General features: G+C 47.9%; 2 protein-coding genes across 4 annotated transcripts in view; one reads left to right on the top strand and one right to left on the bottom strand.

Annotated features, from left to right (window-relative positions):
- LOC311624636 (uncharacterized protein) overlaps positions 1 to 4,358 on the bottom strand; it is a 36,312-nt gene extending 31,954 nt beyond the window's left edge. For 2 of the 3 annotated variants that reach the window (XM_084888147.1, XM_084888146.1), the window contains exon 1: positions 4,237 to 4,358. In XM_084888147.1, coding sequence (XP_084744273.1) covers positions 4,237 to 4,273 — 37 coding nt within the window. In that variant the 5' untranslated portion in view covers positions 4,274 to 4,358. The remainder of the gene's footprint in view (positions 1 to 4,236) is intronic. The other variant, XR_014795360.1, reaches the window with a different exon arrangement.
- A 12-nt stretch (positions 4,359 to 4,370) lies between these two features.
- Positions 4,371 to 13,790, top strand: TMEM200C (transmembrane protein 200C). The gene is made up of 3 exons (XM_084888116.1): positions 4,371 to 4,456; positions 5,225 to 5,263; positions 8,266 to 13,790. Exon 3 carries the CDS (start codon positions 8,360 to 8,362, stop codon positions 10,112 to 10,114), a length of 1,755 nt encoding a protein of 584 aa, XP_084744242.1. The 5' UTR covers positions 4,371 to 4,456; positions 5,225 to 5,263; positions 8,266 to 8,359; the 3' UTR covers positions 10,115 to 13,790.
- Positions 13,791 to 16,608: the final 2,818 nt, after the last annotated feature.

Raw genomic sequence — 16,608 nt, 5'->3', positions numbered from 1 at the left:
TTATCTGGAGCACAGGTAGAAGCCCCACTCTGAGGAAGGCTCTTTAGACATTTCATCATTTCCTTTCCCTTGTGGTAGAAGCATTTGGCCTTCAACTCTTTGAAACCTTTGAGAAATATAAGGAAAAGGCTTGATCATGACCATGACACTAGCATGAGTTTACCGCTAATTTCCAAACTGAGGTTCTTGAAAATAATGCTGAGTTGTACCTCTTACAGGTTCATTTGTGGGGCTACAGGAAGGGGAGCACAGCAAGCACATACCCTCTGGCATGGCAGTGTTCCATGGGGAAGAGCTGGAAACACCAACCATGTAACCTCTGACAATGAGAAACCCCAAAGCCAGCATGGCTCAGCTGTGGAAGTACCATTGCTGGACTCCTAAATTCTATTGCTCCATCCAGACTCTGTTCAATGTTTTCTTTTCCTGCCTATTCTGTTCCAAAAGAAATACAATATAATGGAGCCTTAATTCACTAGTGCATTTCCTACTTTCTTTCTGATCAGGTTATTTTATCCTTTACATGGGCCATGAAAAATTGTGAGACTACCAAGGTACAGTATTTTGTGGTGAGGATGCAGATAAAAGACAGGATGCCCAGGAAAATCTGAATTTCTGGTAGAGAACAATCATTTTTCAGTGTATGTGCCAATATTTTATTTGCTGTATCTAGTGCTTAGTTTTTGTTTTCTTTTGCCAAGTTTTTGTCATATTGTCTTTTTTTTTTTTTTTTTTTTTTTTTTTTTTGTTGTTGTTGTTGTTGTAGGGGTATAAAGAAGGAACAAGGAAAGAGAAGTGAGATATTTTGTATCCTGTTTTCAACCTTGGAGTGATGGTTCCCTATTTCTGTTGTAAAGATGCCATAAGAAGGCTTGAGAGTCTAATGCTGGAGGTCTGGATCTGGCATCTAGAAGGGTTCATGATCCTGGAGAAGGTGCTGTTGCATAAATTAATCAAGAACCCAGAGATGAAACAATTTTGGAAGGCATTCTGGGAATCAGAGAAGACTTAGCTAAAGGAACTAAGTTCTCCTTGTCTCAGGACCCCTTGCTTTTTATTAACACAATTTGTCTTAAGGCAAGGTGGAGATATACACATAAAAGAGTAAGATTTTGTATACACAATTCATTGTCAGGTTGGAAGAATTTGCCTATGGCTGTTCAGTTGTTTGGCCAGTAAAAGGCAATAACATGTAGATTAAGATGCCCTTAGCTGTCTGGCAGCAAGCAATCATTTTATGCATCCTTTTCAGTTTGGGGAAATGCCCTCAGCCATCTCCAAATGATTCAGCCCTGCTGACATGCTGGAATTAGCTTCTGGCAAGAGTCCTTGCTATGAAATTCTCAAACTTCCAGGCTAAAGAAGAACCTCTTGATTTTTTTTTTTTTTTGGGGGGGGGGTGGGGTGGTGAGTAAGGGTGTTTGTTTGCTTTTGCAAACTTTTAATTTGACTAAAGAGTAACATGACTTTGAAATATGGATTCTCCAGCAAACTAAAATGAAAGGGCTTTGCCCTAATTGCAAAATGAGTGAAGTAGCATGTGGCATGTGGACAGGCACAGTTCAATCAGAGCAGCTGACCCTGTAACCTCATTTCAGAGAGGACAAGTGCAGCTATGGTCCCACAAAGATCCTGGAGAGTGTGAACAGAGCGGGAGAGTGAGGGTTACAAGCTGGGAAAAGATTTTAGGACTAAGGATGACAGCTACCTTTAATGAGCTACATCACATGAACTAAACTCTTTTATTCCTCACAGCAATGCTCTGAGGTAGGCATTAGTGTCATTATTCCATTACAGATGGGGACACTAAGGCAGGTGAGCTTAAGTCATTTATTTACTTAAATTAAGTGAAGGGTACAAACCGGTTCCAGAACCCACTACGCTAAACTACTGTTTCTTGTTTCTGCAGCCCAGACCATCTGAGAGCAGAGCATGTGGAGAGGGAGGAGTTGCTGAGCTGTTGATCCCTTTCCCACTGCACGCTCTTGGAGACCAAGAGGGGCCTGAGTGGGCCCGTAGCAGCCACCGTCTCCTCCTGCGCAGCCCTGGGGCACACAGGCTGGAGAGCCAAACAAGGTGATGAAATGATCAGGGCAAGTACATGGGTTGTGAATAAATTATGAAACTGATAAATTACATAAGGAAGAGCAAATGAAAGGTTTCAGGTCAGAGTTTAATCCAACTAAACTGGCTAATCTTTTGCCTCTTCTCTCCCTCTCCTCCCTCTGCTCCCCCCCACCCCCCTACCCAAGGCCTTCATTATTCTCCTGCTAGGACATTTGGAATGCTGTGCTGAGCTCCAGGGAATGCTGTGCTGAACTCCCAGTTCCTGAGACACTAGTGAATTATCGTGACGAGGTAGCCTTAGCCCTTTGATCCTCAGTGGGATGAAAATGGGTGTCCCATAATCTCAGAAACCATCTAAACAGAACAGCCAGTGAAACTAGAAGGAAAAATAACTCCAGGAAGGCCAAAAGCATCATTGTTCCTCTGAAAAGAACTGTATATAACTTGGAACCCCCTGGGAATGTATGTTGATACTATGTTATTACAGAGGGCATCAAGGACTCCACTGGAAACACACGTGATCCATCTGATTTTTCTCTGATACCCTGAGCTGAAGACAAAGAAAATTACCGAAGGCGCTAACACTTGGGTTAAATAGAGCCGTTCGAAGTTCCAAAGAGCTCAGTTTGAAAGGAAGCCTTTGATTAATAAAGCATAAATCTTATTGTAGTCATCAACATAGGAGAAAAAATAGCTCTGTCCCAAAGCTTGTTTGTCTAGAAAAGAATTCTTCTCTTCTCCAAATCCCTCCAATGAGTTTCAGATGTGCAAATAATGGTTATAATTTATGCAGAAATGTTAAACCATCAGTGGCTTAACCTACCTAAAATCCTAATGAAGTTCTGCAGTATTATTCCAGTGTATACAGCTCGGCAGACAGAGGCCCACAAAGGACAGAAGTTGCCACCCAAAGCCCCTGACAGGCAGCTGTGTGATGAGATGAGCTCTCACATCCCATCTTTGTACAAAACACCAGACTATTATTTGGATTCAAGAAATCCGGAAGCAGCTCTGAGCAAAAAACAACAAACAAACAAAAACCACACAACACAAACAAATAAAAAAACAACTTTAAAAATGAAAATTAGACCCAGTTGTTTCTCCTTTGCAGTGATTTTCCTAAAAGGAAGCAGTCCAACGTGGGATTTAAAACTCCCTTCCTTGCAGCTTGCTTTCTGGCCTTCTGCACGCGAGTAGGGATAGACAGGACGGAGGTGGGTCCAGAACTCCGTGATCCTCATCCTGATTCATGACTGGCTTGGGAAAGGTGACAGAGATCACTTCCAAACAGGCAGGTACAGGGGTTCCTTTGGGGAAATTTTTATCCTCCATCCCTCTTGTCTCCCCAATCCTTCTAGCACCACCTCCTATATCATTGTCGGCTTTTATCTGTTTCAACCTGTAAATGTTTGTGCTTTTGCTGCTCGTTTTGAAAAGTGTACGCTTTAGCCTTACACACGGGTGAATTCTGTGTACTTGGAGGATGTACCTTGTAACTGGAACTGTGGGCATAAAGCCCTCCTTCTGCGGGGGTCCTGTGGCCCCTTAAACAGCGAAACTCAGAACATACACCAGACAGCCCCACGCACACATACACCGAAATATTTATGTCTGGAACCCCAAGTTCAGGCGGCACTTGTCTCATCTGCCCTTCGGTCGCTTTCTTCCTGAATCCTGGCTGCCTCGTTTCAGTAGCTGATTGAAAGCTTTCTTACTTTCTCAATAGCTACATGGGGAAATTCCACTTTGAAATTCTCTTTTCCATCATTTTTTACTTTACAGTTGAGAGGCCAGGGAGGAGCCCGGGAAAGCACCTCTCTCTTCCTCTCTCCAAATGACATAGGGAGTGTGGATACCCTCCCCACCCCCACACCCCCTCTTTGATGCTCACCCTGATCCTTGCAGAATTAAGGTTTTCCTTTTCATGCTTGCTGACAGGAGCAGGAGGGGCCGCCCCAGGAAGAGCCCGGAACAGATTCTAATCTCCGAGGTGCCCCAGCTGCAGGCTACCCGGGAGAAGCTGAGGTCCAGGGGGGAGGGCGGTCACAAAGCCTTGGCTTCCCTGAAGCGCAAGGACCGAGAGGCGCAGTCCCGGGCTGCGTGCACCCCGATCAGCTGGACCGGCGCCACTCCACTCCGGCCCCGAGTTTTTGCTGGGGGACAACTTACTGTGGTCGTTGAGTGTCCACACCGCAAACTCCCCCATGGGTTCGTCCGCCTCCTAGAGTAGACGCCACAGAAGGGAGAAGAAGGGGGGAGGAGACGGGGAGCCACCCCCTCTGTCACCTAGAGCATCCCTCCCTCGGATGCTGATGGGAGGACCCTCCGGAGCGGAGCGGCGGCCCCGGCGGCCCTTCCTCTGGGCCCTCCCGGCCCGCTGCTCAGACAGGTAGTTGGGAGAAAAGGAACAAAGCTCCCAGCGGAGACAGGAGGCGGGTCCCCTGGCGCCCGGGGGCGGGGAAGGCCGAGGCCAAGGCTCCCCAGGCGCCTGATCCTCCCTCCGGACACGCATCCTCCGACCCCCGGGGACCCCTCCTCTGGGAGCCCTCGCGCCTCCCAGTCCTCGGGGAAGCGGTTCTCCGAGGGGACGCGCGGCGGCCGGAGAGGAAGCGGGTGCGCACGGGTGCGAAGGGAGGGAGGACGGGGAAGTGGGGGGGTGCGGAGGGGGGCGCCCAGGAGGAGGCGAAGGGCGGGGCGGGGGCGGGGGCGCCCCCGGCGTGCGGAATCGGGCAGCTACCGACTGCCATCCTGCAGCGATTTCCCTGTGTCATGGCTCCGGTCTCTTAGCAACAGCCACCGGTCCGGCCGCCCCGAGCCGCGCGCCGCCCGCCCCGGGCTCCACTCCACCCGGCGGAGCCCGGCGCGCCCGCCGCGGCCACACAAAGAGGCGCCGGCGGCGGGGCGGCGGGGCGGCGGCGGGGAAGGCGGCTCGCCGGCGGCATGCGGCGGCAGGAGGACCTGACACTTCTTGGAAACTCTTGGAAATGGCTCCCGCCGGGGCGCCCAAGCGGGCTGCGCGCCTGGGGCGGGCGCCGGCCCCCGCGGGGCTGCTGAGCCGCGCGCGCTCGGAGGCCGGGCCCGCGGCGCCGCCATCCCCGCGCCCCGCGGCCGGCTCGGGCGGAAAAAGTTTCTCCATGCTGCCTTTGTGTCGCCCGAGCGCTCCATCGCCGGCCCTGAGCTGCCCCGGGCTCCCTGGGTAAGTAGTGAGCGATATTGTTGGCTTCTGGTGCTGCCATTTTGAGCAATTCTATCTGCCCCCTGCCCCCCGCAAGCTGCCCCTTCCCACCGGGTCCCCGGACGGGAGAGCCCGCCGTCCTGTCCTCCCGGGCGGGCCGTGCGGGATGCGCTGCCCACAAAAGCCCGTGCAGATCGCCCTCTCCCCGCTCCCGCCGGCCCTCCTGCCGGAGGCGGACTCCCAGCTGCTCTCCTGTGACTCCAACACACACAGGCAGACGGGGAGCGGGGCGAGGGGCTCTCTGCGGGTCCTGCCAGGGAGGGCGCGGGGGTCCGGGACCTGGGCTGAGTCCGGGCCGGGGCAGGGCGCTCCCCGCCTGTGGGCTCTGAGCCTCTCCCGAAGAGTGGGGCGCAATCCATCATGAGCCCAGAACTTGAATGTGTCTCCTGGAAGCAGTTGTATTTTTAGACTCCCCCCCCACCCCATCCTTCCATCATCCATTCCTTAACCATAGAAAGACCAGCACCGGGCAGGAAATTTCGAGGGTAGCCAACCTAGATTGTTAAGTTAGTTTTCCCTCTTTCTGTTTTGGGGAAGGAAGTGGGGCTGGGGCGGGGGGTGGGGGGTGGGGGAGGAAGAGCCTCAGAGGTGATCTTCCCTCCCATCTGACCACTATGCTTAGTGGTGATACATTAGAAAGACGCTCAGCTTTCAACAGAGCGGAGGAAAAATAAACCAGGGAGTTCGTAGCTAGTTATTAAACTAATCTGAAAGGTCTTCTGTGAAGGATGACTGAGACCAATTCCAGTCTTCCTTACATTCTACCCAGAGCCACGAGGAGAAATTCATTGCGGGGGCTTCCCTCCCCAGGGCACGCAGCAGCCTGGTGCGTCTTATCTGTGCCCAACAAGATGCTAGCCCTTCTCTCATCTGGGAGAGTCACCTGCCGGCCCAGTCCGGTTTTGTTTCTAAAATGTCTGGCTCCTAAATCCTTAAAATAAGCACAGATCTCCAGATACGATGCTAGATCTAGGGTCACTTAAAACAGCAGTCTCTGTGTCACAACGTGCTTATTGGGGGGGGGGGGGGGGGGGGGGTTAGATGGACAATAAGCTACCCTGGGTTGTGTGTGTGTGTGTGTGTGTGTGTGTGTGTGTGTGTAAGTAACAGTCTGTGCTTGTGCAGTTTCTTAAAACAAAAATTATAATAGATGTATTCTCTCTACTTACCCCTCTCTAACCTACCTAGTCTTTCTCCTTCCTGAAAACCAACTAAATTCTAAGGAGATGTGGACTTGCAAACATTGCAAAGAGCTGATTACCATTTGCTTTCCCTCTGGTGGAGAAAAGATCCTGCCTAGATTGATATGATGGAGGGAATTGAGGGCCAAAGCTCTTCACCCAGGCACCAATTAAAAGCGAAATCCTACCTAAGCCAGCCCACATTTTCAAAGGGTAATTTATTCTGACACATGAATTATTTTATAAAGGATAAAATGCCAAAAGGCGTGTGGGTGATACCTAAGCCTTTCATTTTTGGAAACTAACAGATAGCCACAAAGGCACGTCTGCATTTACAGAACCTCAGCTCTATTATCAACAACTAAACGTCCTGGAGGATACTTCACTCTCTGATGGCTGTCGCCCTCCTTCTTTAAAAAAAAAAAAAAAAAAAAAAAAATGACCTCATGAGAAAAAAAGATGAAGAGAATGTGTTCTCAGTTGGGGAGATGTCATTTTACAAATCATCATTATTACACTGTGCCCAGTTAATTGCCTACTCATTTGAATTTTGGGATTCTGAGAAGTGTTGACACATTAATAAGGGGTCAGAAAGCGGGTTAAGGCAGACTTTTTTTTTTTAAGGTGGTAATTTTCCCACAGGAAAAAGAGACCTTTCTCTTGGAGGGTCTGGGGACCTCTCAGATCTCCTGAAGCCATCTAGCCTATGGTACCTGTCTGGGAGCTCCTCGGAGGGAGGAGAGGAAGGCCGGAGGAAGAGCCGCGTTACATAACCGGTTACCTAAAACTGAGTATTCCCCTCCAAGAAGCTGTCCAGATGTTGCAGGAAAGAGATGATGAAAAGGCTCCGAAAGGGATCTGCTCGCCTGTAGCTGTGGGAACAGTCTTAGGGGGAAGACGTCTTTGTGCAGATATTTGTCAGAGCGTTGGGCCCTCTCTCGGGTGTTCTGCCAGCAATGGGCTCTCTGTTCATTCCCTGAGGTGAACAAGCTGCCAGCATATGTATGACCTTTAACCTTCACCCAGCGAAATGAGTTCCCTTTGTATGCCATAGTTACTTGGGGGACTGTTTTAGCGACTGTTGACTGCACCTTGAGGAATGACTGGCTTAGGTCGAGAGTTTAAATTCCTGTGGCAAATCCCTTGGGAATCTTCTGATTCCAATAGGATGGCTTTTGCCTGGAAAGTCCTCAGCTGCTACTTTGAGTCCCCACATTTGGTGTCTCCTAATGGTCAGAGCTCTGTGGGCTGCCAGCCAGGAGAGTTTGAAATGAAGAAGCTGGGATGTTAGCCATAGAGTGTATGTGAATGGAGGAGTGGGGAGGGGGAGAGAAGCCTTCTCTCAAACTGTTTGATCGCCTTCTATCAATTTTTGCAACAACTCTGCCTTTCCCTAGGCAGAGAAAGGTCTCTCGCAAGCCACATTCGGCTCTTTGGCTCTTCCACAAAATACCATGGCCTGGAATAGTCTATCTTGAAGAAGTGGCCTTAGAAGAAGTTTAACTATAAAAAATTTGGCTCTCAAAAGAAATTTCAATCGTTGTACTGTTGATATTTGGCTCTGTTGACTAATGAGATTGCTGACCACTGCCCTAGTCCATCTACCCCACCCTGGTCTCTCTAGGCCGCAGGCCGCACTCCCCTTGGTGTGTGGGGGAGGGGTAGGGGGTAGGGGAAGAGGAGGCACACCTGTGGAGGGCTGGGGGGAGCGGGACAGTTGCAGCGCGGGTCATGTTGCTGCAGCCAAGCCCCATCACCTGACTGTTGTCCTCTGCTTTGCAGCAGGAGGAGGTGGCGGAGCAGCTAGCGGGCAGCTGGCGCCCTCCCTGCACCGGCCTCCGCCCCCCGGGCCAGCCCCGCACGCTCCCCGCGCGCCATGATCGCCACCGGCGGCCTGCTGAGGATCTCCGCCCGGAAGCAGGACCCCCTGCGCCCTCCGGGCCAGGCGCCCAAGCGCAAGCGCAAAGTCCAGAGGAGGCGCAAGAACGACGTGGTGGTGGTGAAGGGCAAGCTCAAGCTATGCTCCATCTCGGGGCTCATCGCCCTGTGCGGGATCCTGGTGCTGCTGGTGGGCATCGCCATGGCCGTGGTGGGTTACTGGCCCAAGGCCAACGGGGCCGGTCGGGAGGGGGGCAGGCAGCTGCCCCCCGCCAGCAGCGGCCACCGCGGTGCCCCCACCGCGGCCAATAACAGCAGCCGCGGCAGCGGCGGCAAAAGCCGGGCCCAGGGCCCCCTGGGGCCGGGGAGGGGCCGCAACGCCAGTTCCTCCGCGGGCGCCGCCCCGTCCCCGCCCTCCTCCACGTCGGTGGGGTTCTTCTTCCGCGTCTTCTCCGGCTACCTGAACTCGGACAAGCTCAAGGTCCTGGGGCCCCTCATCATGGGCATCGGCATCTTCCTCTTCATCTGCGCCAACGCCGTGCTGCACGAGAACCGCGACAAGAAGACCAAAGTCATCAACCTGCGGGACCTCTACTCCACGGTCATCGACGTGCACAGCCTGCGCGCCAAGGACCTGGCCGCCGCGGCGCCCCCCGGGGCCGCCCCCCTCAATGGCTTCCTGGGCTGCGTGCAGGCGCGGGGCTTGGAGCTGAACCCCGGGAGCTGCATCGCGGGCGCCGGGGACGCCTTCGGGGCGGCGGCGATGCTGGCCCGGGGCTCGTGGCCGCACCCCGCGGACCGCCGGGCCGGGGACCCCGCGTCCCCCCGCTGCCCGCGGGAGCCCCCGAGCCTGGCGGAGGCGGTGTACAGCATCTACCGGGAGCGCTCCGGAGGGGGCGGCCGGCGCCGGGCCGCCACCGCCGCCGTGGCCGCCGCCGCCACCGCCACCGCGGCCGCCGGCAGCAGCTGCAGCACCCCTGGCCCCTGCAGCCCCCGCGGGAGCTGGGGCCGCCAGAGCACCGCCAGCTCCCTCCTGGACTCCTCGCTGAGCGCCTTCGCGCTGCTGCCCTTGCAAGGGGACCGCGACGGGGACGGGGACCCCGAGGGCGCGAGCTGCAGCTGGCACAGAGCTCCCGGGGAGCGCGGCTCCGGGGAGATCCCGCGGGGCGAACTTGACCTGAGCTTGACCGACGACCTCCGCGGCGGCCCGGGGGGTGCCCGCTGGGCGCCCAGGCGGCGGCTGCAGGAGCCCGGGGCGCAGGGCGGGCCGCTGCCCAGGACCGGCAGGCAGGTGGCCCCGCGGCGCCGCAGCACCAGCGGGCTCCCCGACCGCCGGGCACCCCTGTCCCCGGAGCCCCCGCCCGCACCGCACAGCGAGGACCTGGATGCCGCCCCTTCGCCCCCTTTGGACCTGGAGGGCTCGCCCCCTGCCGGGCTGGGCTCGCCCAGCTCCCAGTCCGAGGACCTATCCTGCAGCCAGCAGGGCTACACGCCCCTGCGCGAAGCCGGCACCTCCTTGGAGTCCGTGGTAGACGCAGGAGCCAGGAAAAGTCCAGACTGTGAGGCCAACGCCAGCCCGGGCCCTGAGGAGCAGAGCCCAACAGAGACCCTCCGGGATGGCGCCAGCCCAGGGCCGTCCAGAGACCAGCCCCCGCTGGCAGGGCAAAAGCAGTTTACTGAGAAACTTTGCAAGGTTTCCGGGTCTCAGGCCACGGGGGTAGAGGTCAGAGAACTGGAAAGCACTGGCGATTAGCTGGGGAAGGAGTGAGAAGATGGACTCACCGCCTTTCCTTGTGGATCTACCGGAGGAGATCTCCCAAAGAGCTGCAGAATGTCATCCTGGAATGGTGTTCACAGATTCCTTAGATACTCCAAGCAATTTTTTTTTTTTAAAGCAAACTAGTCTCCTATGGCCGATGGTGATTGTATGTTCCATGAAAACCAAATGTATTAAAAGGTCAGCGATCTAGTTCACTAGATAAAATGCTCTTAATTTTCTTAGGGTCAAAATAATATATTTTTTACAGTAACTGTGCACTTTAACTTCTTTTTTGAGTCCCTGATTCCCCTCACCCTGTATTCTGCTGCTGGTGTTGTCCTTAGCCGCTTGTGAATGACAAGCTTTTTTTTCTCCTGCGCTTTTGCGGATCATAGAGGAGGGTCTGATTCAGAATGGACATGACTAGATGAAGTCAAAGCCAACAGCATGAGTATGTCAGGAAAGAGCACTGTCCTTCCCCCACCCCACTCTGCTCACCCAACTGCCCAAAGGCCTCTCTATTTTTTAAAAGGATATTTACATTTTGCTACCAGGGTTGCTAATGGCGAGGGAGGGGGCCAGCTTCTAGTTGGACTGTTACATTCCGAAATTCACTATATCAAATAGTACACGATACTTCATTGAGTACCATCACACCTGTATTGAAAATAGCATTACTATTAAAAATCTTTTTTAATAAAAAAAAAAAGTTTCCAAACAAACAAATACAATATCGCCTCATTTTGCCTTGGAACTAATGCAAACACAAACATTTAACAGTTTGACTAATAAATCTAAAATATTTTGCTAAGATACAGCTACTATGATTGTAGTTATTGTCCCCAAAGTGCTCAGCGCCATCATCGCTCAAATAATTTCCAGTTACATAGAGATGGTGTTGACCATTTAGGAGTTTCTCTTTCAAATAGAATTAAGCGTTAAATACAAAGTAATTATTAATAATGCTTCAAGTTTACCTCAAAGTATTAATTTACAAAGTACCAGGCTTAATATCCTGTTTCATACTCTTGGAGTTGACTAAAAGTTCATAATCTCATTGTTGTTAATCCTCACTTGAGGATATTTTTCCATTGATTTTTAGAGAGAATGGAAGGGAAGGAAGGAAGGGGTGAGGAAAGAGAATGAGAGAGAGAGAGATAGAGAGACACCAATGTGAGAGATACATCAATTGATTGCCTCCCATACACTCCCTGACCAAGGCAGGGATCCAACCAAAACCCAGGCATGTTTTGACTGGGAATTGAACCTGAGACCCATCTGATGCTCTAACCATTGAGTACACCAGCCAGGGCCAAGTTCATATTCTTGAATCCCATGGTCTACATAGACTAAAAGATAATGTTTGAATAATGTGGTAGGTTTTTTACACTTAATTTTATTAAAAGCCAGTGAGTTAATTTTTAAGAATATGAGCTATTATTAGGAATGGTGTCATTGTTTTTCGGCCCCTGGATACAAGTTCTGCGGTTGCACACAGCCAAAGCTCTCATTGCAAGAGATTAAAATACTGATTTTAAAGGAAAATTCAGTCAAAGATGTGGTCATGTTGGTCCCCAGGGGTGTGAGACTGGCCCCCAGCTTTCGTCATTGGCTAGCTGCGTCGCTTTGAAAGTCACCGTGCTGAGTCTCAGTCATTTATCCATAAAATGGAAGAAACTGGACATATCTCATAGAGCTATGAGGCGGGGGACAAAGAGTTGTAAGTACAGAGCTGAGCAGAATACTTGGCTCAGAGTATGTACTTAATAAGTGGTGGTTATTGTTATTACGATTATAATATGTTGTCTGAACGCATGCAATCGAAGAGTGGGACATCCCTCAAGTTGAGCTCAAGAAAGCCTCTGCTAAAATCTAGACTATCCCCTTATTCTCCATAACCTTAGCCAAATCTCTTACCCCCTCTGGGTCTCTGGTGGATGATGTAATCTCTATGAAAGCCTTCGGCTCTGAAAGCTTTACCTAAATTCAGGGTATTTGTTTTGTCCAGGATATAATCATATCATATTTGTACACACAACTTTGCAGTGAATATACTTAATAAACTATTATTTATTGTAATATTCTGTAATCAATTTTAAAGGACCTAGTTTATTCCCAGATTGAATCTGTATTAAGCTTATTAGCATTAAAACTGTGGATGAATTTATTTGGCACTTCTATATAGCAAAAGTGAGTTTCCGCTAGTAAAAGTGACAAGCAAGGGTAATCAGACCTCCGGGTAGTGTTAAATTTCAAGTCTCACATGTTTTCTCACACACACACACACACACACACACACAAATTTCAAATTTCCTTAGGCTTTCTTCTCTATTACCTTGCATACTGGGTAACTTATATATTATATGATGAGTTGTTTAAATTAATATACTGTACTGGTGATTACAGTAAATTAATATACTGGGTAAATTAATATACTGTATTGGTGAGTTGTTTAAAAGGAAAAAAAACAAATTCTAGTAAAATATAGTGAAATATAGTCTTCAGTCCTCAGAAAATATACTGTAACACATTTTGCAAATAATAAAACCACTACCTCTTTAACTAAAGAGGGGGAGACAGATTAAATCCATTCTTTACAAGCTTTAGAAAATCCAGTCCAACTGACTAAACTTAATGATACTTATTGCCTAGTTAATTTAATCAGGATAAATAAAAACGTCTAGTTCTTATTGATCTTATATACACAGGCCCTCTGAAATTAACTAACTTCACCAAACTAATATACAATAGTTCAGTGTCAAGTCACATCTATCTTAACCATTGAGCAATTTAAGTGGATTTTTTTTTTTTTGCTCCTGAAGATACAAAGGTTGAGCCCAATTTTTCAAATCTTGAAGTCTGGGCTTTCATCAGATCCCAGAAGGATCCTCTACAACTATGACAATAGGTGGAATTCACAACTGTCCCCTTCTTAGGAAAAACAGGTCTTCTGCAATAATAATACTAAATTTTTGCTCACTACATCCCATGGGCCAACCTCTGTTGCACATTCTTTACACATATTATTTTGATTCCTTCTCACAGTGATTCTGTTGGGGTAGGATTATTATTATCCCCATTGTGCAGAGAAAGATGCTCAGGTCAGAACAATGGAATACTTGCCCAGGTTACACAGCTGGTGAGTGGTGGAGCCAGGAATTATAGTGTGGAGGATTATCTGGATCTATTGGCAGATGCAGAGCTGAAATTGGCACTTCTGAAGGTCAACAAAATATTGTCTACATTCTTAGCTTACTGCTAGATCCTTTTCCTGAAACCATTCTTGAAGATATGCAGAAAGTGTTAGAACGTACAGTGAGTCTAAAAGCTGGGGTAAGTCTTCAGACTGACATAAACGACTTTTTTTCATGTGACTTTGCAGGGTTTGTTGTACCAAATCAAGAGGAAATATCAGAAGGGACTTTAGAGATCATAGAATCTTCCCACTGCCAACCATTACTTGTAAATGAGTTGGCTAAAAATTAGAAAGATGGAGTAATTTGTTTAAAAGCAAAAGGCAATGGCAGGACTATAATCTTAAAATAATTCCAACTTGGCAGTTACATAACCCCTCCACCCCACCCCACCCCAGCAACATCACCACCACCACCATCACCACCAAAAAAAAATTTTCTATCATACTAGCTGGGTGGCCATGAGCAAGTTACTCAACCTCTCAATGTCTTCATTTGCTTTCCCATACAATGGGAATAATAATGGTACCTACCTCACAGCACTAGAGCAAAGATTAAGCGAATTAATACCTGTGTAGTATGCTTACAACAGCTTGGCACATGATAGTGTTATAAAAAAAAATTATTTTTTTAGTTTTATTGAAAATAAAATCAATTGCTAAACCAAATCATTACATATGGCCTTCCTTTTTATTAACAGAATAATGTTAGGTTTAAAAATCTAAAGTGTGAGGCAACATAGCATATGGCTCAAAGCCTAACTCAGATGCCACTGTATATGCATTTCCACATTCGTTAAATGGATATTAGTAATAGCATCGGGCTCATGGAATCAGTGATTTAAATGCAGCAAACTAATACACTCAACTTAGAACAACTCCTGGCACAAATAAGCCTTCAGTAAATGATAACTACTATTACTAAGGCAAATACAGAAAAGTAATTAGTAGGCTAAGTTTACTAATCAATCAGTTGTTAGTAAAAGTGCTGCACTAAAGTCTTTATAATGTAAGTATATTAGAAATAAAATAAAATAAAAAACCTTTAAACGTGAGGACAAGCCACTAAAATGCCCCCAAATAGACCATGGAACTAATGAGAGCTAGATGTACGCTCCTCATGGCCCCATGGTCAAAATATTATAAAACAACGAACGATTGCCTGAGCTGGCCTAGTTGGCTGTATTTGGCCATTTCCACTGACAGAGGCTGGTCACATGGGAAAGGCCAAGCTAAGCCCTGGGTCTCAGCCCTGTCCTGTCAGAGGAGCCATCAGGGAGAAAGACTTTGTTAGGGCCTGAAGTGAGGAGCAAGTGCGTGAAGATTTATTTAAATTATCTAGACCAAACTTTTTCTATTAATGTTCTCTTTAGTCATTCTGGGTTCTTTTTAAAAATTCAGTTTTGAAAAAAACTTTTGAGTTAGAAAACTTAGAAAAGAAAAAAAAACCTCCACCAACATAGAATCAGGACAAACTACATATATGCATTTGTATTTTGATCAGAAAAGTATTTTTGTCAAGATATCGAAATAATTTTACAGTCAAATAAAGAATAGAATTTATATTCGTGGAGTTTGTATTCTATAGACCCAGACTGTTCATTTGTTTATTTTTAATTGTTTTGGCTAAAAATCATTGGATAAATATGTAGACTGTTTTTGAATGACTAACTCTGGAGAGCATTCTAAGTATTCTTCAAAATGAATGACTTTCAATGGCCAGGGAAGTTATCTGAGTTTTGTATTAAAGTCACCACAAGTTGAGGAGTCCATTTGCACCAACAGCATTAGTCAACAACTTCCTGCCACTTTCCGAACACCCCATGAGCCATTTACTTTGTGGGTGCCATCTATTTCTAATGCCAGAAAAGCGCTGGGCTCGTAGTGTGAGTCCCTCTGGGCATGAACCAGAGAAGGAGTGAGTATAAATGGCTGCCATCCTGGGGTTTCAGCCTTCACCCCGAGATAAAACGCTTCAGGGTTTCTACCATCTGAAACTCTATTTATTCAACTGTAAAATGGCTCCCCATCCTTACTCCATCCACAGTGCTTGCCTATGGTATGGCCCTGCGTGACGAACAGGGTGTTTGGCTGATTCATTACTAAGTTTTTTTCTGGTCATGGTGTATGGTTAGCAGACTCAGAAAGCTTACACAAATTCACCAGGAGCATCACAAAGTATGTCTGTCTCAGTAACCTGGACTGCTTTAGTGGTTTTCCTGAGCCCCACTGTCCCAGGTTCTCCTGAAGGCAGCAAGGCTGACTGCCAATCACAAGGGAGAAACAGAGTCCACAGACCCACAGGTGGAAGAAACAGAAAATCCCTCAGAAAGAGGTAAAAGGTAGTTAGGCTGGAGTTGTTAGGAAAGCTTTAGTTTCACAGTCAGCATGAGGTTACTCCGGTAGACAAGTGTCATACAATGAAACATTATAGTAACTTTTATTCCTTAGAAAACATCCTTTCAGCAAATGTATTGTTGGACATTGATTTGCAACTTTTTCAACACTTAAAAAATTTAACCTAACAATATATTATTGACACAAATTCACTTGATACTAGGAATTGTTAACCATCCAATAATGTTTAAATCATGTAAAAGAATCTTATGGGAAAAGTTGTAAAGAATTGCTTTTAGATTGAGAAACTCAGGTATGTTTACACTATGGCTATACTTTGAAAGGAAGAAAATACACAAGTGATTATTCATAAATTAGTCATTTGAAGGACAGGCCAAAAAAACTACTCTGTCTCAGTGTGGGTCTTTGGCCATTGCTTTTTGCTGTTGTTGTTTTGAATAATTGTCTTATTACTCCATTTATTTATAAATGGAACTTAAAAGAAAATAATTTCACCTGTATGAGTGAACATTTTTGGTGAAGCTGCTGCTCTTTTGGTAAAAAAGATCATTTATTTGTGGATCAGTTCAAGATATATTTTAACTGCCTGTTGTGAGCCAGGTAGGCACTGTGCTAAGTGGGAGGGATTAAACTATGAACAATTCCAGACCGCAGGGTCTTGCAGTAGTATTGTTGTCAACACAGGCACATAAACAATAATTTCAACATTGTAAGAATTATGAAAGAGTTATGATATGGTCCCTGCAGCTGAAGCTTGAAAAATGAAGAAAATGTCAGCTGGGTCCAAAAACGTGGGAAAGGTATGTCAGAAGAAAAGCCAGCATAAGCAACTGCAAGGAGGCAAAACACAATTTAATCAGCTAGATCGTCATAAGACAACTTATATTTGTCTTTTCTCTAACATCCCCACAATTTCAGATAAAGTGAACTGTTTATT

The sequence above is a fragment of the Pipistrellus hanaki genome, assembly GCF_964339955.1.
Source record: "Pipistrellus hanaki genome assembly, chromosome: 6".
Taxonomy (NCBI): domain Eukaryota; kingdom Metazoa; phylum Chordata; class Mammalia; order Chiroptera; family Vespertilionidae; genus Pipistrellus; species Pipistrellus hanaki.
The sequence above is the reverse complement of the archived record's forward strand: the minus strand, read 5'-3'. Positions and strand labels throughout refer to the sequence as shown.

Coding starts and splice junctions, on each gene's coding strand:
- TMEM200C (XM_084888116.1), top strand. CDS start 8,360: ATGATCGCCACCGGCGGCCTGCTGAGGATCTCCGCCCGGAAGCAGGAC.